At 53.3% G+C, this 22,176-nt stretch overlaps 2 protein-coding genes across 3 annotated transcripts in view; one reads left to right on the top strand and one right to left on the bottom strand.

Annotated features, from left to right (window-relative positions):
• ENDOV (endonuclease V) overlaps window positions 1–22,176 on the top strand; it is a 90,220-nt gene that overhangs the window by 38,480 nt on the left and 29,564 nt on the right. Inside the window, exon 10 of one of the 2 annotated variants that reach the window (XM_065910013.1) lies at window positions 8,628–9,434. The exons of the other annotated variant lie outside the window; for it this stretch is intronic. Within the exon in view, the coding sequence (XP_065766085.1) occupies window positions 8,628–8,668 (41 nt within the window). The 3' untranslated portion in view covers window positions 8,669–9,434. Of the gene's footprint in view, window positions 1–8,627; window positions 9,435–22,176 lie in introns of those variants that run through there. 2 annotated transcript variants of the gene reach the window in all.
• NPTX1 (neuronal pentraxin 1) lies at window positions 10,734–17,625 on the bottom strand. Its single transcript, XM_065910352.1, has 5 exons — window positions 17,182–17,625; window positions 16,691–16,898; window positions 14,383–14,627; window positions 12,975–13,154; window positions 10,734–12,206 (listed from the first exon to the last, which is right to left on the bottom strand). Exons 1-5 carry the CDS (start codon window positions 17,623–17,625, stop codon window positions 11,985–11,987), a joined length of 1,299 nt encoding a protein of 432 aa, XP_065766424.1. The 3' UTR covers window positions 10,734–11,984.

The raw sequence follows: 22,176 nt of genomic DNA on the forward strand, positions 1-22,176 counted from the left end.
CTTAGAGACTGACTATCTGGGCCTGGGCCCTCGCAAGGATGGGGCAGGAGCATGGGCATCTCTCCAGCCCCGAGTGAGATCACGTGAGCAGAGCCTCCCTCCCTGTACCCCAGCCCTGCCCGCTGCTTCCAGCGTCTCCTCTGCAGGCTGGTTCTGTACTGAGCACACAGCCTCTCCTCAGAAGCCAATTTTCTGCACAGCGAAAATGTTTTCTCTGTGCCCACTTTAGCAGATGGCCCCCCACCTTGGCCTGAATAGAGAAGCACAGAAATCAAACAGCGGACAGACGGCTTCCTTGGCAATGCCTTATAGGCACACAAGCACGCAAACTCACACCCGCTCTCCTCACCCTCCCCCATCCTCCCCCACCATTTGCCTTCGTTGATTCTGAGCCTGGAGCTGGTCCAGGTGCCTGAACTGAGCCTTCTTCTGCCCACAGACCACCCACTGATCACCTGCCCCAGGTGCTTGTTCATGGTAGGTATTCAGGAAATAGGTATTCAGTAAGTGAATGAATGAATGAATGTACGTTTTTCTTTTTTTCCCATTTTTTAAGACTTAAGTGTAGTTGAGGTACAATATTATATAAGTTACAGGTGTAGAGTATAATGACTCACAATTTAAGGTGGCTCAAATGGTAAAGAATCTGCCTGCAATGCAGGAGACCCAGGTTCAATTCCTGGGTCAGGAAGATCCCCTGGAGGAGGACATGACAACCCACTCCAGTATTCTTGCCTGGAGAATTCCATGGACTGTAGCCCGCCAGGCTCCTCTGTTCACGGGGTGCCAAAGAATCAGACATGACTGTGCGACTAACACAACAGACATTTATAGATATTATCAAATATTGGCTGTATTCCTTGTGCTGTACAATATATCCTTGTAGCTTATTTTGTACATAGTAGTTTGTACCTCTTAATTCCCTACCCCTATTGTGTCCCTCCCCCTCCCCTTTCCCCACAGTAACCTCTAGTTTGTTCTCTGTATCTGTGGGTCTGCTTCTTTTTTGTTATATTCATTAGTTTATTGTATCTTTTAGATTCCACATTTAAGTGGTATCCTACAGTATTTGTCTTTCTCTGACCTATTTCACTTGCATAATGCCCTCCAGGTCCTCCGATGCTGTTGCAAATGACAAGATTTCATTCATTTTTATGGCTGAATAGTATTCCATCATATATATATATATACACACACACACATAAATATACATATTCCAGTGTGTGTGTGTGTGTGTGTGTGTGTGTGTAGTATATGCCACATCTTCTTTATCCATTCATCTGTTGATGAACACTTAGATTGCTTCTGTGACTTATCTTGTCAATTATAAATAATGCTATTATGAGTGCACATCTTTTCTAATTAGTTATAGGGTTTGTTTTTTGTTTTTGTTTTTGTTTTTATGTATACCCAGGAGTGGAATTGCTGGGACTTTCCTGGTGGTTCAGACAGTAAGGAATTTGCCTGCAATGTGGGAGACCTGAGTTGGATCCCTGGGTTAGGAAGATCACCTGGAGAAGGGAATGGCTACCCACTCTAGTATTCTTGCCTGGAGAATTCCATGGACAGAGGAGCCTGGGGGTCTATAGTCCATGGAGTCACAAAGAGTGGACCTGACTAAGCAATTGACACTCTACTTTTCATGGTAGTTCTATTTTTAGTTTTTAGTTTTTTGAGAGACTTCCATACTGTTTTCCACAGTGGCTACACCAATTTACATTCCTACCAACAGTGTAATAGGGTTCCATTTTCTCCATACCTTGTCAACATTTATTATTTGTGTGTGTGCTTGTTTGTTTTTTCTGCCACGTACCACACAGCATGTGGGAAACTTAGTTCCCTAACAAGGGATGGAACCCACACCTCCTGCAGTGGAAATGAGGAGTCTTAACCAGTGGACCATCAGGCAAGTCCCTGTGTTCTTTTTGATGATAGTCATTCTGACAGATGTGAAGTGATATCTCATCGTGGTTTTGATTTCCACTTCCCTGATGATTAGCGATGTTGAGCATATTTTCATGTGTCTGTTGGCCATATGCACGTGCACTTTGGAAAAATGTCAATTCAGATTTTCTGCCCATTTTTTATTCAGGTTCTTTTTTTGATGTTGAGTTGTATGAGCTATTTCTATATTTTGGATATTAACTTCTCACTGGTCATACCATTTGCAAGTATTTTCTCCCAGTCAATAAATTGTCATTTCATTTTGTTGATGATTTCCTTTGCCATGCAAAACTTTTAAGTTTAATTAGTTTATTTTTGCCCTTATTTACTTTGCCATAGGAGGCAGATCCAAAAAAAATGTTGCTATAATTTATGTCAAAGAGTGTTCTGCCTATGTTTTCCTCTAGAAGTTTTATGGCTTCTGGTCTTACATTTAGATATGTAATCCACTCTGTGTTTATTTCTGCATATAGTGTTAGAGAATGTTCTTATGTTATTCTTTTACATATATCTGTCCAGTTTTCTCAGTACCACTTATTGAAGAGACTGTCTTTTCTCCATTGCATGTGCCTAACTCCTTTGTTGTGGATTAGTCACAATGATTAATCAATCATGTGTGTGGGTTTATTTCTGGACCTTCTGTCTTGTTCTATTGCCATATGTCTTTTTTTGTACCAGTACCATTCTCTTTTGATTACTCTAACTTTGTAGTATAATCTGAAGTCAGGGAATGTAGTTCCTCCTGCTCTGTTCTTCTTTCTCAAGATTTTTTTTTTTTTGTAATTTAGAGTCTTGTGTTTCCATACAAATTTCACAATTATTTCTCTTGCTCTATGAAAAAAATATCATTGGTAACTTGATACGGATTGCATTGAATCTGTAGATTGCCTGGGGTGGTGTGATCATTTTAGCAATATTGATTCTTCCAATCCAAGAACATAGTATTGATACATCTTTCCATCTGATTGTGTTGTCTTCAATTTCTTTCAACAGTGTCTTATAATGGCTTTCCAAGCACAGGTTTTTGCCTCCTTAGGTAACTTTATTCCCAGGTATCTTATTCTTTTTGATGTAATGGTAAATGAAATTGTTTCCTTAATTTCTCTCCCTAATAGTTCATTGTTAGTGTATACAAATGCAACACATTTCTGGGTATAAATTTTGTATCCTATAATCTTACTGTATTCATTCATGAGGTCTAATACTCTTCTAGTGGCATCTTTCGGGCTTTCTACGTACAATTATCTGTGAACAGTGAAAGCTTTACCTCTTCCTTTCCAATTTGGATTCCTTTTATTTATTTTTCTTCTCTGATTGCTATGCTTAGGACTTCCAATGCATGTTGGATAAAAGTGATAAGAGTGGGCATCCTTGTCTTGTTCCTGATCTTAGAGAAAATGTTTTCAACTTTTCGCTATTGAGTATGATCTTGGCTGATGTTGGTTTGTCATATATGGCCTTTATTATGTTGAGGCATTTGCCTTCTATCCTCACTCTCTGGAGTTGTCTTTTTTATTACAAATGGATGTTGGGTTTTGTCAAAAGATTTTTATGCATCTATATAGATGATCATATGGTTTTTATTCTTCAATTCCTTAATGTGGTGTATCACATTGATTGATTTGCTGCTATTGAAAAATCTTGCATAACTGAGTTAGATTCCACTTGATCATGATATAAGATCCTTTTAAAAGTTTGTTTGATTCAGTTTGCTAATATTTTGTTGAGGATTTTTACATGTATGTTCATCAGTACTGTTGGTCTGTAGTTTTCTTTTTTGTGATGTGTTTATCTAGTTTTGGTATCAGAGTGATACTGGCCTCATAGAATGAGTTCAGAAGTGTCTTTTCCTTTGCAATTTTTTGGAATAATTTGATAAGGATAGGTATTAACCCTGGGCTTAGTACCTGGCTCTAACAAACAGAGCGAAGTCCTGGAGTCTGGGATTCCAGAGCTGGTGTCACACCATTAGTGATTGGAGGTGGCGGTGGGGGATAGCCTGACACAGTTGGGTCCAGGGTCCAGGGTGTTCTGAACCTTGTGTTAGTCTGCTAGTGGGCACGACTGGGGCCCAGATGATTCCAGGGCAGTGTCTGGCCTGCTGATGGGCAAGCTGTATCTGCAGGCTGTGGGATTGTGATTTTCTTGTGTCTGGTGCCTGCCCACTGGTGGGTGGAGCCGAGTTCTGGGCCCTCTGGTGGGCAGGGCTGTGTCCAAGGGAGGCTGAGGGCTCAGGAGATCTTTAGGCATCTGGTCTGCCCTGATGGGGCTGTGTTCCCACCCAATTATTTGCTTGGCCTGAGGTGTCTCCGCTCTGGCACCTATACAGGCTCTTGGGTAGGGCCAGGTCTTGGCCCTGATGAGCTAGAGGGAGGATCCCACACAATGGTGCTCGCCAGCATTAGCATCCATGTGGTAGAAGGAGCTCTGAAGAATGGCTGTCGCCAGTGTATATGTCCCCAAGGTGAGCCACTCCTCAACCCCCCACCCTCCCTGCATCTCCAAGTTGCTCCCCAAGATGAGCAAGTAAGTCTGGCCCAGGCTTCTATCAAATTACTGCTTTTGCCCTGGGTCCCGGAGTATGAGAGATTTTGTGCACATCATTTGAGTGAAGTCTCTTTTCCCCACAGTCCTGTGGGGCTCCCAAAATTAAGCCCTGCCAGCTCTCGAGGCCAATGGCTCTGGGGGCTCATTTTCCTGGTTCAGGACCCCTGGGCTGAGGAGCCTGATGCAGGGCTCAGAACTCTCACTCCTGTGGGAGAATCTCTACATTGTAGTTATTCACCAGTTTGTGGATTGCCTACCCAGGGTTATGGGACTTGACTTTATCAAGGATCTGCCCTTCCTACCAGTCTCAGTGTGGTTCCTTCTTTATGTCTTTAATTGTAGAAGATCTTTTCTGGTAGGTTCTGATCTTTTTCATCAGTGGCTATTCTGAAAATAGCTATGATTTTGATGTGCTTGAAGGTTTGAGGGAGGATAAGAAGGAACCTGAAAGGATAGTTAGCATTGAAGAAAAATCTCCTGAGGGCAGATCCCATGGCTGCTGGCCCAATGGTGGGGCAGGGAGCAGAGGTGCCCTGTGTGAGCTAGGGTCTTGGAACAAGTACATCAGGCATCCTGCAGAGAGGGCCTTGCTGGTCCCCACAGGTTGTTCCTGGGATCCAGGGTGAGTCCAAAGAGACTAAAGAGACTACCTGGTCCCACCCTGTCTTCCTATGCTAGGGAAAATTAAGGCCTTGGAAACCACTGTTCATCTCCTTGAGTGAGTCTCAGGAAGTGCCAAGTGTGCTTCATGAGAAAACCACAAAATGAAATGATTTTCAGTTTTTAAGGATGAGACTGTTCAGTTCAGTTCAGTCGTTAAGTCGTTAAGTCCGACTCTTTGCCACCCCATGGACTGCATGCAGCATCCCAGGCTTTAGAAACAATCAGACTGTTAGAAACAATTTATTTGAACATCAGGAGAGGAGGGAGGCTCTGCTTCCATGGGGAAGGGCATCTTGGGAATCCAAGGCCACAAGAACTCACCACGTGCATCACATATGAATGTGTGAGAACCTGCGGGGTCAGGGATGATGATGGAGCAGTGAAGTTCGAGGGAAGAGCAGATCTGGTCAGAGGGTCATGGGCTCAGATCGGCACTAAGTCCTCTTCGAGGGGTGGCCTCCCTGGTGCTGACCTCTGCAGATGAATTCTGAACCTATAGATAGTGTGGAAAGACAGGGGATTTGCAGTCTGAGTGCCCACCCTGCCACTCACGAGCTCAGCAGGTCACTCAGCCTCCCCACTGGCTCCTCATCAGGGTAGCCATTGGGATGACAGGAGATAAAGCATAGGAACGAGTCAGGCACAGAGTGTGATGCCCAGTGCAGATGCCAATGGCCCCTGGAGGCTGGCAGCACTGCCAGGGCACCTCCAGAGGTGGAGCACAGAGACTCCTGAGGGCCTGGGCCATTGGCAAAGCCAGCTAATGAGCCTGAGGCCAGGCAAGCACCACTGGCTGTGAATGGGAGAGAATCTCCTAGTGAGGGTTCGGGGTGGGAAAGGTCAAGGCAGCAGTTCCGGCTGACTCCAGCCCCTAGAGGGACCCTTGTTGGCTGGGCTGAGCGTTCCAGTCTCTTCTACAGGGCATCTGGTTTCTACAAAGAAGCCAACTCCTGAGCTCAGAACCACAGGCCTTCCAAAGAGTTCCAGAACTTTTCTAACTTCCCCACAGCCACCGCTTTTCTTCTCTATTTCCTGTTTCCAGCGAGCAGTTAACTCCACAAAGCCAGGTGGCTTTGTACTCCTTGGAGGTCTGCAGAGAGGGGGCTCCTGGGCACAGGCCGATTCGCTGGGAACCTTGCAGCGAGCAGACAAGGAGATAGAGGAGACTGGAACTCCTTGAATTGTGCTGCTCCTACTCGGGGGGGGGGGGGGGGGGGGGGCCACAGCTGATGCACAAGCCCCAGCTTCCTAGAGCAAGGACACTCTAGGGATTGGTCTATACTCTGCTGCCCTTGGGGGGCTTCTGGGGTGGAAGCAGTGTGCCCCTAGAGCAGGTCAGCCAGATGGTGCAGGAGAGACATAAAGGTTGAGCCCTAGGAAACATGGGGGCTGTCTCCATGTGTGCAAACAGATGGATAGAAGCTGCAGCTCAATATAAGGAACTGGGCACAACAGAAAAGAAATATGAAAGATAGAAAAGAAAAAAGAAAAACTCCCAGCTGGAGCTGTTTGAAAGGGGGCCAGACTGTCTCTATGGATAGCGAGTTCCCTATCATTGGAAGTGTGTAAGCTGAGAACATTTTCATGCATCTGATGGGCTGTTGCCATCAATGGCTTTGGAGACACTCTCCAGCTTTGAAATCCCAAGCCTGTGTCCCTCTGCTCCAGGCTCCCACTTGCTGTCTCCCTGTAAAGCTGCTGTTCTCTGCTCCACAGCAGAGAACTAAATTCAGTCCTTGATGTGCCAAGATCAGGTGTGAGAAGTGGGGAAAGTAATTTGTTTCTGATGATAGTAAAAATACCGAAGCTTTGAATGAACACTTTCATAGAAATTAGAAATGTAAGCGTGATGTTATTTCAGACAAAACTATGCACTTGCGGGAGTGGGAGGCAAAGAGGTGGTGTGTCAGTTGGAGCTGCTGGAACTGAGTACAACCCTGGGCCTGGCCACATGTGTGCAGACTTCAGGTGGACACTGCCCACCAAGGGCAACTAACAGGCCCAGGGTCTTCAGCCTGGCAGAGGTTTCTCTCTCCCAACTGGGGTTCCTACTGCAGGGTCAACAGGGTGAGTGGTCAACTGCTCTGAGGCCAAACCCCCTCCATCCATACTACTCCAGGCAATGGGCAGCTCACTTACACCCCACCAAACTCCAGATCCTGAGTCCTGGCCAGGCCCCATCTGTTAACTCAGCATGTGTGTGTGTGTGTGTGTGTGTGTGTGTATGTGCATGCACAGGCATGTGTGTTGGGGCATGGGGGAGACCAATTAACCAGGCAGGCTATTTTGACTCCTGCTCATTGCTTTTATCCCACAGAAGGGAACAGCTCCACAGCTCCATGTCCATCCAGTGGCTAGCTTGGTCCATGAGGGGCCAGGGAACTGAGTTCTTTTCAGTGCCCAGGGTTCCCACATCACCCATCTTCTTGTTATGTGAACCTGGAGGTGCTGTCTTGCTTGGGTGCAAGGAAACAGCCCGAGAACCCTAAGGATGGGTCAGCAGGGATGTGGCAAAGGAGAGCTGGGCTGCTTGGAAGGACAAGCCCAGGCCACCTGGGACCTGTAGCCAGATGTGCAGTGGGCAGTGCATCAGCTCAGGAGGGAGCAGGGCTGCAGATGAGGTGAGGAACGGGCAGATACTCTGAAATCCAAGCCCCAATGTGGTCTCTACACATTGCAGAATCACTTCACCGCTCTCTGCCTTTGTGTCAGCTGCACCTGTGAATTGGGCTGGCCCCCTCCCCACCCCTGATGTCCACTATCACCAGGTGGCTGCGGGATTTTTGAGGGGCACAGGACAATGGGCAGGCAGGCATATCCTGGGAGCGCCTCTGAGGTCTCCCAGTAGGTTGAGGTGACATTTGCAAGCTTGAAGAAAGAAGAGATATTCCAAGGAGACCACAGTCTTTCTTCACTCTTTACTGTGTAAAAATAAACTCAACAATTCATGTCATTTCAGCAAGAAAATGAAAAAAAAGCAAGAATACCAGTAGAAATAGTGCATTTCCAGAACTGCTGATGGGAGGTGGCAGGTCCCATGGTTTTGACCCATTAGATACCCAAAAGGCTGCGGATCATATGAAAAATGTACAGCTTTGGTTAGCAAATAATGAAAAAGTAAGATACATCAATTCTCTTTCCTATTATACAGTATATACAATGTAACAATATCAACCAGAGGGGGTTTGCTTTGTCATTGTTGATTTTTTTTTTTGGCAAATAAGACAAAATTGGGACTCTAAGTATTGGGCTTTTTTTTTCTCCTCAATGACTTGTTCCCTTTTAACAAATGGCACTTAAGTCCAATGTACATGGAAGTGATACATTTCCCATCATTAGTTGAATAAATTTACAAACTGTGTTTTAAGAGATGAAACCATGACTGCTTTAAGCCACGTTTTGGTTGCCATAAGATTACAAAGGATACCATCTTCTTAATGTTCACAATTCAGAACCCTAGTTTCTTCTATCAGGGTTGGAACTGACCATCAAGTCCTCTACTCATTCCACTTGACAAGTCAGCTCTGAGACAGAGGGACCACCATCAAGGACCAGAGTACATCCAGTCCCCAACATGTCTTTGAGAACAGGAGGCCCCTCTCTGGAGCTCATTGGAACAACTGTGACCCTCATGCCAGCCTCTCCCTTCCCCTTCACTCCCACAAGACACCCCCTTGGTCTCAGGTCCCAGGGCTGGTGACAAAGTGATCTTTGCAGTCTTAGAAAATAAACTGTGAATCTACAAAAGGAACAGAAAGCATACAAAATGTATCTCTTTCTTCCAAAATACATGCTTTCAGTTCTACATTTTGGCGAGCCTGAAAAGTATTTTTCAAGGGAAATATAGGTTGAGTTAATTTATAGGTTTGTCCTTTTCTTTCATAAAAATACTCTTGTTTGGTAATAAACTTTTTCTTCTAGAGTAAGAGAAATAATACTGTGTTATCAAAAGCAAGAAGGCTTACGATTCAAGTGGGCTCTAAGCCCCCGAGGGCCTGGAGAGCCTCTGTCAGTAGCTCTGCCGCCTCGGACACCCAGGGAGCTGTGGGACACCAGCTCGGCAAAAGCAAACACTGTCTCGACAGTGCTTTTTTATCTCCTTATTTTATAAAATGGCTTACCTGAGATAGGCATGTATTATTCAGTGCAAGAGGGAACATCAATCAGATTAAGGAGTAGATGGAAACTATGTGGATTAGATTTGTGGCTGTGTCATCTACCTTTCTCGGGGCTGGCGAAGTGCCAAGTGTTAACACAGTGAGGGAGCCAGGGGCTTGGCACAGGCTCCAGTTGGGGCGGGGGAGGGAGTTAAACATCAGCTTCTGTCCCTGGCACCGTGGGTGCATCAGGGGAGGGGTGAGGAGGGTGAACAGGTCGGGGAGGGGGAGGCCAAAGGGACACAGGTGTGCTCTGCCCACCTTTAGTTAGGGCAGAGGATGGCTTGTGGTCCTGAACGGACAGCTCCCACCGCGCCCACTGGGGCAGAAGGTGGTCTGGGGTCCGGTAGATCGCTAGATCGGCAGGGGCTGGTGGGAGGTGCCAAAGGAGAGCACCTAGCACACTCTGGGCCTTGCCTACAGCTCCGAGATGGCTGAAGTGAGGGGTGGGGCTGATCTGGTCTAGAAGGGGATTCCAAGCTCTCGCTCTCTCCCAACCACGGGCGATGTTAGGCTTGTTCTCAACCTACACGTTAAAAATACTTCTTGGTGTGTTTGGGGAGTGGGGAGGGGGAGAGGGACTCCGTCTCTCCCGTGACCTCCTCCGACACCCTTGGCTTGCTTACCCAACTATTTTCAGTAGCTACATGGATGGTCACAGAACAAGGGGTGGCATTGGGCACACAACACAGAACCATAGAAGTTCATGCATGCAGGGGACACACACCAGAATGAGGAAGCAAGGGACACACCGCCCCGAGGAACATGCAAACAGAGAAGACCCCTGCAGATCCACAGATGCCACAGCTGGACGGGCTCTGACAAAGCACAATGGTCTCAGAAAAAAGCCACTTTTGAACCACAACACACAGCCCGGTGCCTGGACCGCACCCTCGGCACGAGAGTGATGCATTGCAGAACGGTGACTGGGTACCGTGCAGACACCCACGCAGACACCAACACAGAAACACCAACACAGACACACACAGATGCACTAGATTTCCGACACAACACGGACCTGCGTTTAAGGAGACAGGTGCCTCTGGAAAAAACAGAAGACAGAACACCTGCTCCTGCTGAAGAAATGTCTGCAGCTGTAGATGAGCCAGGCAGTGCAGTAGAATTTCTAGAAAGACTTGCCAGCCTTTTGCTAATTAGACTCTGGGTGATAGAGTCCACGTGGCCCTTGGGTGTGCGACCCCCAGATGGTGCAACAAAGCAGGGAGCTCACCCTCCCCTGGGCGTGATCTGTCTGAGTGCTCTTCTTCTCTCTCTCATTCAACATACACACACATGCACACACACACACACACACACACACACACACACACACACACACACACACTTTTCTCCCCACCTTGGAAGGACTAGAAGGAGATGCACAGGTTAGTTTTTCATGGGGAGAAAAAATGTCAAAGCTTCTGGACACTGATTGGGTGTCAATGTCACCAGTTGGTGACGGGTTGGGGGCTGCATCAGAACTTGAGCTCTATAAGATGGGGAGTGGGTTTCAGGCCCCGGCCTGGCCATGCCTAGCTCTCCATGGAGAGGTCTCTGAGCTTGCCTCAGCCTGGGTAAAGAATATGGCTGTCAGAGTTACCACGGACCTGGCCCATTGACTGGCTATGGCCTTATGTGGCTGGGTCTCAATCAGAGTGTGGGTTTCCTGGTCTAAAAGGTCTGTTCTCCAGCTGACCCATTGAAGCCTCAGGTCATCCGCTGCCAGAAGCCAAAGGGAAGGGTTCAGAGGTCCTGGCTTCCTGGGCAATGGGTGGGATGCTCCTCTCTTGGGGTCACCAGCTGGCCGCTGGAGGGGAGTTTGAGGAGGTGGGAAGGCTGAGGGCCACAGATGGGATCCTGGGCCAGTGCTGGCTACGCTGGGTGTGCAGGCCAGCCTCCCAGGCCCAGTGCTGTCCTCAGAGGTCAACAGCAGGATGCCTGACTCCTGAGGCTGGTGCCACCTCCTCTACCCCCTCCCAGCCTGTGGTGCCATCGCAGGACACAGTCTGCCTTCAACCCTTCAGAAAGAATTTACTTCTACAACAAAATACAAATTCTCCTTGGAGAGGTCCCTAGCCTTTAACAAAGCGTTAAAAGATATTTATTCTATCAATATAGAGATATGTCGCTCTGAAAAAGGTTTGCAAACAAAGATGAATGCATGGCAGGAGAAGTTGTACCAGCCCCAAGGCACACGGGCGGCCACCAAAGTTGGCAAGTACAGAGATTAGACCAGTCCTGAGACGTCCCAAAGCCACAGAGAAAGAAGAAAAGGAATACCTCATTTTAAAAGAGAAGGCCTCCCCCAAGAGACAGATCCTTGTAGACACACACACAGAGTCACACTCACACACAGGTCCTCTCACCTACGTGTGCATTTTTCAAAATGTCTCAGCCGCCAGTGTTGGTGGTGAACGGGGCATGCCTGAGAAACAGCGCGGGCTCCTATAGAGAAGTGGGGACACCTGCGACAGATGGGAGCCGGGCCTGCTTCACATGCACGAGGACGAAACCAGGCTGTGTGCGTGTGCGCATGTGCGAGGACGACGGCCTTGAGTCATTCCTGGGGGAAAGGGAGAGAAGAAGAGACGACGGATCATCACCGCACAAGCAGGGGCAGGCGGGCGGGGGCTGGGGACCCGGGGACCCGGAGGCTCAGCCCAGCCCCAGGCCTCAATTGATCTGGCGACAGGCTTCGAATGTCCACTTGGTGGCTCCGCCGTAGATCTCGATGTGGGACTCAGCCCAGGCGATGACATTGCCAGAAAGGGCCTTGGTGCTGCAGGTGGCCAGGTTGTACACCTCCCCTGGGGTCAGCTTGCGGTCCCAGATGTTGAAATGGGCCAGCTCGCCCACAAACGCTTGGGTGGCATCAAACCCGCCACCCAGAGTGTCCTTTGGAGAAAAGCAGAGGGTGAGGGTGGAGGGGGTCAGAGTGATGGGTGCCTATCAGGAGGGTCTCCCTAGCGGGTATGGTTCTCACGCCCACCTCTGGGCACATCTGTCTCCGCATCAGTCCCTCCCCTGCAGGGAGCTCAGGAACAGCAGTTATGCTGGCCTCCTCTGCCCTGGATGCAGAGTTTCTCCTGGGGGCACCTGAGAGGTGCCCACTGAGGAAGGGTGTCAGTTGGGTCCATGGACAACTGTGGGAGCAGGGCCTGGGGGCCTCCCCTACACTCCCTGCCTTTCCCCAAGAAATTCTAATGTCACTCTGCCAGTCATAGCCGCCCAACGAGAACAGAAGGCCAGGGGCTCTCCTGCCTGCCTTTCCCTCCTGGGTGCCCAATGGGAGACAAACCACTTCCAGGAAATAAATTATGCATCACTAAGTGCACGATTGGCTTTCCCATGCCAAAGAGCATTGCTGCAGTTGTTGAGAGCCTGGAGACAGAGCCCCCTCCTGCCTGCCTTTCCTGAAAGCACCCACTCAGAGCGGGGACTTTGCCCAAACTGCTGCATCACTTGCTTCCACGGCTACTTCTCAGGGGGAACCACTTCCCTCTCCAGCTCCCTCCCACTTCGCTTCCTGCTGCCTCTCTCCTCTCTCCCCTCCCTCCTGACACCCTCACTCTCCTTTCTCTGGCCTAGTCTCAGGTTCTGGGGCTCCTCCCCCTGCAGCCAGTACCACCACCACCTCCCCTCCCTTCCCCCCACAGCCTGTACCTGCTCCTGGCCCAGCACCAGCACGCCTTGTGGCTTGATGGGGTGATAAGGTGCCAGGTTCTCGCCGTTGCCGCCCTGGGTGCCATCCTGGTAGGCTTCCCAGACCCCATCCCGGGTGGTCCAGGTGATACAGATGTGATGCCACTTGCCGTCATTGATTACAAAGGGCAGCTTAGCCACCTGGGCAGGAGAACAACATACAGGGCATGATGGGAATGGGCACCATCAGGATCAATGATCGTCTAGTTACTAGTTCAACTAGTTACTAGTCATAGGTATTTACAGTAAACATCAAAAGCCGTTACTGAGTTCTTGCAGCACCTGCCCCTCGGGACTGTCAGGCCCATCCATTGATGGAGCACAGAATCACAAAGGAAATGGGACGCTTTGTCCAGATCGATCTGAATATGCAATCTCCTCACTCCTACTCACCCTCCTCCCTCTGGGCCAGTCCACAAAACCTGCCCTCTGATGAGCCACCCCTGGGGCTGACTTCACTGCTGCTTTCTGGGCCTCTCCTCTCTTCCAACGCTCCATCACTAATTGCCAGATCCTCTGGGTCTAAAACCCGCCCAGCCTTTTTACAGAGACTCTGAAAGATGCCAGGGGAGATGGCACCATGCCTTTTAGCGCTCAGAGCAGCCCCTGACCTGGAATTTCACTCCCACTCTAACATTTCAGGCGGGGAGGCTGCTTCAGCTGACAAAAGAACCCTCACATCCTTTTAACTTGGAGACATGGGGCCCCGAAAGGCACAGCCCTCTCTGGGCAAGGCATCAAGAGCAAAGGCTTGGACTCCAATTCTCAGTCCAGGTTTTAGACATTAACTACCAAAGCTGGCGTGGCGATGAGGGAGTTGGAGAGCTGACAGCTAATCCCACAGCTAGCAGGGGGCCAAGATGGAGATGGGTTCCCTGGAGGGAAAGGGTGCCCTCTACCAAGGGCTCATGCAGACCTGGGCTCCTCCCAGGGGCAGGGGACTAAGCAGGATTGATTTGGACTCTCTGGGAGCATCCTTACCACCACCCCCAGCATCTATGGTCTCCCAAATATGGGGGAGAAAAGTCAGCTCCAAGGCCAGCTGGGGGAGGAAGTCAGGGTTTGATCAGCTGGATGGATTGGCCTCTGGATCCTCCTCCTCCACCCCCACCTATGAGGCTTCTGTCTGGGAGGGTTCCAGCTTCCCAGTGTTCACAGAGAATAGCAAGGGTACCTCCCCATTTCTCCCAGTCCTCACCCTGCCACTCCCTCAGCCCTGCCTGGGAGACTCTCCTCTCGGAGCCACAGTAACACCCGAGGCTGTGTATCTCATACCACCCAGACCTGCCCCGGCCACTGGCATGGACTGGGGCCCCGGAGGCCTCACCCTGCTGCCCTGCAAATCCAGAAGGAAGGGTGGGGGCTCTACCTTGTCATTGATGAGGATCTCCATGGGGTTGTTGCCCCACTCAATGAGGACCAGCTCATTGGCCTGGCCGGGCACAGCATAGGAGAAGGGTGTGCCCACCCCTGGCGCCGCACTAGACTTGAGCCACATGCACACTGTGAAGGCGTACATCTCCGGCAGGCTCTTCTTCACCTTGGCATACATGTAGTTGGTCCGCAGTGGAAATGTGAGCTGGAACTTATCTCCAGGGCGGTTGTCCTTCTGACCTGGACAGGACAGGACACAGTACCGACACCTGCACCTTGACAAAGCGCCTGTCCCGGACTGAAGCAGGCTTGCCAACCCCCCTGCCCCCAACCAGGCTCTGTGATGCAGACAAAGCAGACTCCTCTCTGTTCTGTAGATGCTGAAAACGAAGCTCAGAGAGGTCAAGAACTTTGCCCCAGGGCACAGAGCCAGAACAAAAGAACTGGCCCACAGTCTCTGCACTCCAGGTCCGGCTCCCACATGGTGGCCCCGGTGGACAGGCTGGGATGGGGGAGCCCATATACAATGGGCTCTGAGTATCTGCACCTGAGCTGGGCAGCGAGCATGGGAAGGGAGTGGATCAGGGCACACCCTGTAAAGCAGTGCTTGCTCAAAGGTGCGGCTGCAGAGGAAGGGGGTCTCCTCACCAGGAAAGAGGCCAGCTCCCCTCAGAGCAGCCCCTCTGGGAGCCCAACCTGATTCCACGATGCTGGCTGCTGCTCAGAACAGGCCCCTGGGACCCGTCACACTTCCCTCAAGGCCAGGACACACTGCAGCCCCTGGTCACTCATCTGACCCAGCCAATTCATCCCAAGAACTCAGGCTGTTTCCAGAATCCCATCCACCCTACAGGAAGGAGAGCTGTCCCCTCCGAGTCTCTTCAAGCAGCTCTGTCTGCCCCTGCAGAGGGCAGGACAGCAGGGAGCCCAAAGGTGGCCCTAGAGCCAGGTTCCCCTAAGGTGACTGCTTTGAGTACAATGCCAATCATTCTCAGGGCGAGCTTCCGGTGTGTTTCCTAAAAAATCACACTCTGGGCCCCATCGCCCCCCTTTATACCCAGCCACCAGCTCCCCGTCCATCGGCAGCATCTCCAGGGAATGCCTGTCTGCCCTCTCCCAAATCACACACACACTGTGGCTATGCCCAGGGCATGGTGCGTCTGATTCCAGTCAAAACATTCCAACCCAGCAGTGGGCATGGGCACCCGGCCCAGAGCCAGGCACACACACCCACCAGCTCCAGGGTGTCCGCGGGGTGATGCCAGGGAGCCTAGCACTAAACCGGCCCTCTAGGCCAAGAATTATTTCTAGAAGGCATCCTACTGGGTCAGCTACCCCACCCCCTTCCTCTAAGCCAGATGTCAGAGAGCAGAGCAGGGCTGGCCATGTTCCCCTTCTGTCTCAGGCTGGCAGCCCCCTGCCCTTGGAGCAGATCTGGTCTCTCTCCAGGGGGTGCTCTTCATTTCCCCAATCTCCCCCTTCTTTCTCCCTCCTCCCTTTCCCAATCTGTTTTTCAGTTACATAACATGCCTTAAGATGGCACTGTTTAAATCCATCCAGCACACTTTGCAGTCCGAGAAGGGTCACGTGGCCCTGCTCCCAGCCTCGCATCCCCCCGCCTCCCCTTTTACAACCTTGTTTGATTTCTGCGACTTCAAGGCTGAGCCTCTCAAGCTCATCCGTGCGCCCAGGGCGAGACTGGGACTTGTGGTTGGCGACTTGAAACAGCGGGGCAGCATGCAAGATGCCTCAGCTTGGGTCATTCATAAGAGAAAACCATAGGAGTGTGCTCAGGGCTGGGGAGGGGGGGACCTGGAAATCCCTAAAGGACGTCAGGGGCACCAAGGAACTGGGAGGAAGCCTGCTCAGGGCCCAGATCTGCCCTGGACCAGAAGGACCCAGCCGCAGCCCGTGCCCTGCTCTCTGCTGGGGATAGGGACTGGCTAGAGCCAGGGTTTGAGGCTTGGTCTAGCCATGGCTCTAGTGCAAAGTTGCTGTAGATTAAACAGATCAGACTTGGAAAAATTCCTGTGAGTGTGTGAGTGTGGCGGGGGAGCAGGGAGGCTCCCCCAGGCAATCCCTTTCTCACTCTGTTTCCCCAGATGTCCCAAGCCCAGGGCACCCCAGCCCTGCCAGGAACATCAGCTGGAGAACCTGAGGTAGAGATGGTGGAGGAGCTCAGGGCTTTTACACTCCCGACCTGAGCTATGCAGGAAGCCAGGGCCAGAGGCTGGGTCCCACTGGTCCAGGGAGCTGAGACAGGATGCAAGGACAGCCCCCCCACCCCACCCCACGACCACTACCTTTCTCGAGCTCGCTGATCCGCTGGTGCAGGGAAGTCAGGGCGCTTTCGATCTTGACTCTTTCCTCGGTGTCGTTTTTGGGGCCCCCTTTGCCCTCCTCCAGAGTGTTCACCCGAGACAGCACCTGCCTCTCCAGGTCATCGATCTTGCTCTGCAGCAGATCCTTGAGACTGTTGGTCTGGCTGGAGGAATTGAGCCGGCTGTACTGCTGCGGGGGTGCAAGGGCGGGGGGGAAACCATATCGTTACGCGTGGAGTAGGGACCGTGCCGGGAGGCCGGTGGCGCGGTCCCCTCAGGGCGACTGCGGGGGCAGCCTGGCAGGGAGCTCGGGCTAGTGCCCGTTCGCGGGGCCCGCAGGCTTGGGGAGGCCTCAGCCAGGCATCCGCACCCGGCCGAGACCCGGGTTGGGGGTGTCAGGTAGGGTCGGGAATGGAGGTGGGGGAGGGCAGAGGGGCGCGTGAGCCAGAGGGGAAACAGCGGCGCGCGCGGACCTCGAGGTTCTCCAGGCGGGTTTTGAGCGACTGCAAAGTTTGCCCGAGTTGGCTGAGCGTCTCAGCGGCCGGCGTCCGAGACAGGTCGCCCATGGTGTTCTTGCCCGAGCCGGGCTGCTTGCGGCCGCCGCCCGTCCGCGCCTCGCCCGCGCTCGCGTCCAGGGTGCTCTGGCTCTCGCAGCGACCCAGCTTGGTGGTCAGCTCGCGGATGGTCTCCTTTTGGCTCAGGATGGTCTCCTTCTGCTGCAACACGGTCTCTCGGAGCTGCAGCACATTGCTCCGGAGCTCCTCGGCGCCGCCGGCGGCCACGGACGCGGCGCACATGTCGGCGTCCACGGGCACCGAGGTGCAGATGAAGCGCGTCGGCCCGAAATCCTGGGCCCCGCTGCCCAAAAAGCAGAGGGCTAGCAGCGCACAGGTGCGCGCGGCGCGGCCGGCCGGCATGGCTGCGGGCGCTGGGACCCGGCGCTCCGGGCCCGGCTCGGCTCGGCTGGGGCTCCGCGGGCGGCCCGCGCTCTGGGCGCCGCGCTGCTGGCTGCTCCGCCGCGCAGTCCGCACCGCCGCGCTGTCCGGCCCCCACTGCCGCCTGCGCTGCGGAGCCCGCGCCTTTTATGCCACCGCGGGAGGGGCCTCGGCGCTGGCGACGTCAGCGGGGGAGGAATCCCGGTTTAATTGTCTGCGGCCCGGGCCCGCTGCGCGGCTGGGGTCTCAGGGGCGCGCAGTGGGGGAGACTACTCCCCAAGCCCCGGCCCCGCCGCATCTTTTGCACCATCCTCTGCCCGCCCGCCCCCGTCCCAGCCTGCGCCGCTTCCCCGAAGGCGCCGAGAGCGGAGGGAGCCGGGTGTGGAGAGTAGGGTGGGTCGGGCCGCGGCCCCGGACTTCTGGATGGGCCACCTGCGTGCTGCTCCAGATCTCCGACGGGACTTGAGGCACACGGGAGGCCACGGCGGACCCGAGGGACAGAATTCGGCTCACCCCGCTGGGCTGAACACTCGCCGGGCCTCGACCGGGTCCCCAAGGACTCAAGTCGTCCACACATGTGTGCCGGGTGGGGGGCGCCGGGAACAGAGCCTCGCTACCTCCACCGTTCCAAAGCGGGGTCGCGGGGTCGCTTCAAGTTTCTTCAATGTCCGTATGGGATTGTAAAGATGCTACACAACCCGGGTCGCGGGGCTTCCCTATGACCTCGCTCTCGGCTCTTCTGCGCCCCCACCACCCCGGCTCCGGGCTTTGGAGACTGGCAACATCTCCCGGGAATGACAGCCGCCACATCGTGCTGGTGGGGCAGGCGGGCACTTCTCGGAGGCGTCCCTAGCGGATTAAGCCTTTCCTGCCAGCCGAGTGGGTCCGATTCCGGGCAGACGGCGCCACCGGGGCTGGACGCTCCCTGCAGCCCCGGGGGGAGACGCCGCACTTCCGATGGGGCCCTGCAAGCGGACCCTTCAGCGCTCCCCGAGCGCCTTCCCACAGCGGAGATATGAGGACACGTGTGCGTGTCCGTGTGCTAGTTGGAATGCATCAAGTGTGTCCATGTCTGCGTGTGTCCGCCTGTGTGTTGGGCTTTCTGGATCCCATGCACTCCAGCTCTGCCCACTTCTCCGCGGGTGGCGAGGGGTCCCGGACTTCGGGATGGGGGGCGTCACCCCTGAGGAGCTCCACACTATGCTACGTTACTCATAGTCACCCCACTCACCCACCCACACAGAACCATTTTTTCTGGGCAACGGTGCTGCGGGCTTGACTCCCAGTTTCCCGTCCGGTTTCCGGTACCAGGTTCCCGGCTCTCGACTAGGACCTGAGCCCCTGCCGGTCAGAGCCAAAGGCGCCTCCGGAGCCGCCGCTCCAAGCTTCCCCTGTGCAGAGGAGGCGCCAAGATTCCGGGATCCGACTGCAGGCGACAGGTCGAGTCAAAGAGACAGTCCCATTTGGGGCAGCCCGGCGGACACCCCCGCCCCACACCCCGAGCCCTTCATTCGCCTTCTCTGGGCGCCGCGTTGGCCCAACAGCTGGGAAGCTCCCGGGTCCCTGTCCGGGGCTGGCTTCTGCCCGCGGGTGGGAAATGAAGCCAGCTCTATTGAGACCTGTTTGATAAAACACACTTCCTTCCTCTCCGCAGCCTCCTCCCATCCCCGGGGCTACCCGAGGTCACAGTTCTTTCATTGCTTCATCCGTGAACCCTCAGCTAGCCCAGGGCTGCGAGCCGGCGCGGCCTTTGCTCATCCATTGGCCTCCGCTTCTCGGCGCCAGAGGGACCCCGCGGCCCGCACGCGGAAGGTCTAGGATCCGCGCGACTCTGTCCTGGGGCTGTGCGGGGGTTTCAGCCCCGGGGGGCCGCGCTCTCCCACCACCGAGCGCCGGGACCCGCTGAAGTTCATGGCCCGGCCCTGGGCGTCGGGAGGGGCTGGCCATGACTGTCCTACGCGTGCCTGCGCCTCAGGCCAGCAGGCGACTGCAGAGGAAATACCCGCGAGAGGGGCACGACGACTTCTGCCCCCACTCCCATCCCGCGACCGGAGAGGGTCCCTTTCCCTGCAAAGGGCTATTTGATCCGAGGCGGTTTCCCGCGGGGCCTGGGGGAGGGGGGAGGGAAGCTATCCGGGTGCAGAGGGAGCGCGTGCCCAGAGATCGCGTGGGCGCGGGAGAGGAGTCCAGCTGGGCCTGGCAGGCGGTGTGGACTGAGCGGGAACCCTGGGCCTGGCCTTGCCTTCTGAGCCCCAGAAGGGGCAGGGACTTGCCCGATCATGGCAGGGACCTGGGCTTTTACTTCCAGAGATCTCAGTGGTTGGCACCCAGGCACCTGGGCCCTGAGAGTCAGACCTCCCCTCCCCCCACCTCCCCCCATCTCTAGGAGGGAACCCCAAGGGGAGCACACTGTGGTCAAGGGCCCAGAACCCTGTGGCTGGAGCACCCTGTCTGCCAGAAGGCAGTACTGGGGACAACTGCAGCAGACACGGGGGCTCTATTGGGAGATGGGGGGCAGGGCGCACTATGGCAGCTCTCTGCCTTCTTAAAATCTTTTAAACTGGACTTCAAGACTCTGGGAGCGGGGGATGCAGGTCTGGTAGTTTTTTTTGCTCTCCTCTCCCTCCCTAAGGGCTTCCCACATGGTGCTAGGGGTAAATAATTTGCCTACCAATGCAAGAGACACAAGAGACACCAGAGATGTGGGTTTGATCCCTGGGTGGGGAAGATCCCCTGGAGTAAGAAATGGCACCCCACTCCAGTATTCTTGCCTGGAAAATTCCATGGGCAGAGGAGCCTGGAAGGATATAGTCCATAGGGTCACAGAGAGTCCTGCACCACTGAAGCAACCGAACACATAGCACTCCCTCCCTAGAGTTCGGGAGGTATCTGGCAGTTGGGGACTAGAAAATGAAGGCCTGCCTTGCCTAAAACTCTCAGGGAAGGAACCTCTAGTTGCCTAACTACCTGGTCCAGAGGTGCGGGATGAAGGAGCACCCTCAAATGTGTACATCTTATTTTCCCCACCCTGCATCACATACCCCAGGACTGTAGCAGTGGTGGGGGTGGGGGTAGGGTGTGGGGGAAGAAGTGCTGTACCTGCTTGCAGTGGAGTTGGGAAGAGATGTGCAGGATCACACAATGATGGGGTTTTCCCACCTCACAGACACAATAGATATGAATAAGCTAAAAAGCATAGACAATAGTAAAGTGTAGTAGAAATAATTAGAAAGTGATGAGTTCTGACTACCTATTACCTTTGTTCTTAGTATAATTTCTATAATTGTGAGTTTGTATAATTTACATTTTAATGATGACTGTGTTTAACCATCAGCTTGCAAATTCCTGAAAATGTAGCAGTCTGCTGGAGCCAGTCAGCTGGGCATATTACTGGTGGAAGAGGAGGGAGAGGCCTTCAGAGGTTAAACTGGGGGATTGGGAGGAGCAGGCACCTCGGTGTAGGGAAAGTAGAGGGGCAGGTGGGGAAGTGTGACCCAAAGCTCCCTGGCTGTGGCCAGCACAGTAAAGGCAGACAGGCAAAGGAGGGCTAAATAGGTGGGTCGGGCGCTTATTCTGAGGATGTCAGTGCTGTCGAGGGTCTCTACTCAGTGGATGCCTGGAGCCCACCCCGGGAGGGTGCCCAAGCCTGCTGCTGTGCCCGAGACCCTCACTCATCCTGTGGTGTCCCATGGCCCTGTTCTTTTCAAGGGCCAAGGCCATGAGCTGGTCTAGGGCTGGAAAGAGCTCCCCTCATGGCAGGTAATGAGGGTTGCTGAGTGGGCGCTGGCAGAGCACTTGGAAGAGCTGGGAGGACAATGGACCTGGACCAGGGCTCATCCACCACTCAACTCTAAGCCCATCCAGCACAAGGTACATAAGGGTCCACCTGCTTTTTGAAATAGCTGCCCCTGCAGGGAGAAGGCTGGGGAGTTTAGGGGGAGAACCAGGCAAGGCCCAGGGACCCCATCTAAGAAGAGAAGAAGGCCAGTGTCTGCACTGATCCAACTGGGCCCCTCAGACCAGAGTCAGTTTGCTGCAGAGGGCTTGCTGTGGGCCCTCCTGGGTCAGCCGCCATCTCACCTAGGATGGGAGGACGCTGTGATAATGTAAGTGGCTGCTGGGTTTTGTTTGTTTTAATATTTATTTATGTATTTATGTATGTATTTGGCTGCACTGGGTCTTAGTTGTGGTATGTGTTATCTTCAGTTGCAGCTTGCAAGATCCAGTTCCCCGAGACCAGGGATTGAACCCAAGTCCCCTGCATTGGGAGCACAGAGTCAGTTGCTGGACCATCAGGGAAGTCCCGTGGCTGCTGTTTTAAAGTGTGGGGACATGTGTCACGTGCCTGAGTTGATTTTTGGTTTTGTTTCTGCGTTTGCGTCAGTGCTAGTGATGATCTGTGTCTCGGTCTGGGGGCTGCTTTGGCAGGGTGTTCACTTTGTGTCCTGTAGGATGAATTTATACACCTCTCTATGTGTGCTTATTTGTGGGGCATCACCCACGGGCTATCCCTGGAATGGAGGAGAAAGGCTT

This window comes from Muntiacus reevesi, chromosome 18 (assembly GCF_963930625.1).
Source record: "Muntiacus reevesi chromosome 18, mMunRee1.1, whole genome shotgun sequence".
Classification (NCBI taxonomy): domain Eukaryota; kingdom Metazoa; phylum Chordata; class Mammalia; order Artiodactyla; family Cervidae; genus Muntiacus; species Muntiacus reevesi.

What these genes read in the sequence shown, in the direction of transcription:
- NPTX1 (XM_065910352.1), bottom strand. Translation starts at nt 17,625, where the DNA reads ATGCCGGCCGGCCGCGCCGCGCGCACCTGTGCGCTGCTAGCCCTCTGC. An exon ending in GATCAGCGAGCTCGAGAAAG is followed by an intron (nt 14,628 to 16,690) that starts GTAGTGGTCGTG and finishes TGTCCTGTCCAG; the next exon opens with GTCAGAAGGACAACCGCCCT. An exon ending in TGGTGCTGGGCCAGGAGCAG is followed by an intron (nt 12,207 to 12,974) that starts GTACAGGCTGTG and finishes TTTTCTCCAAAG; the next exon opens with GACACTCTGGGTGGCGGGTT.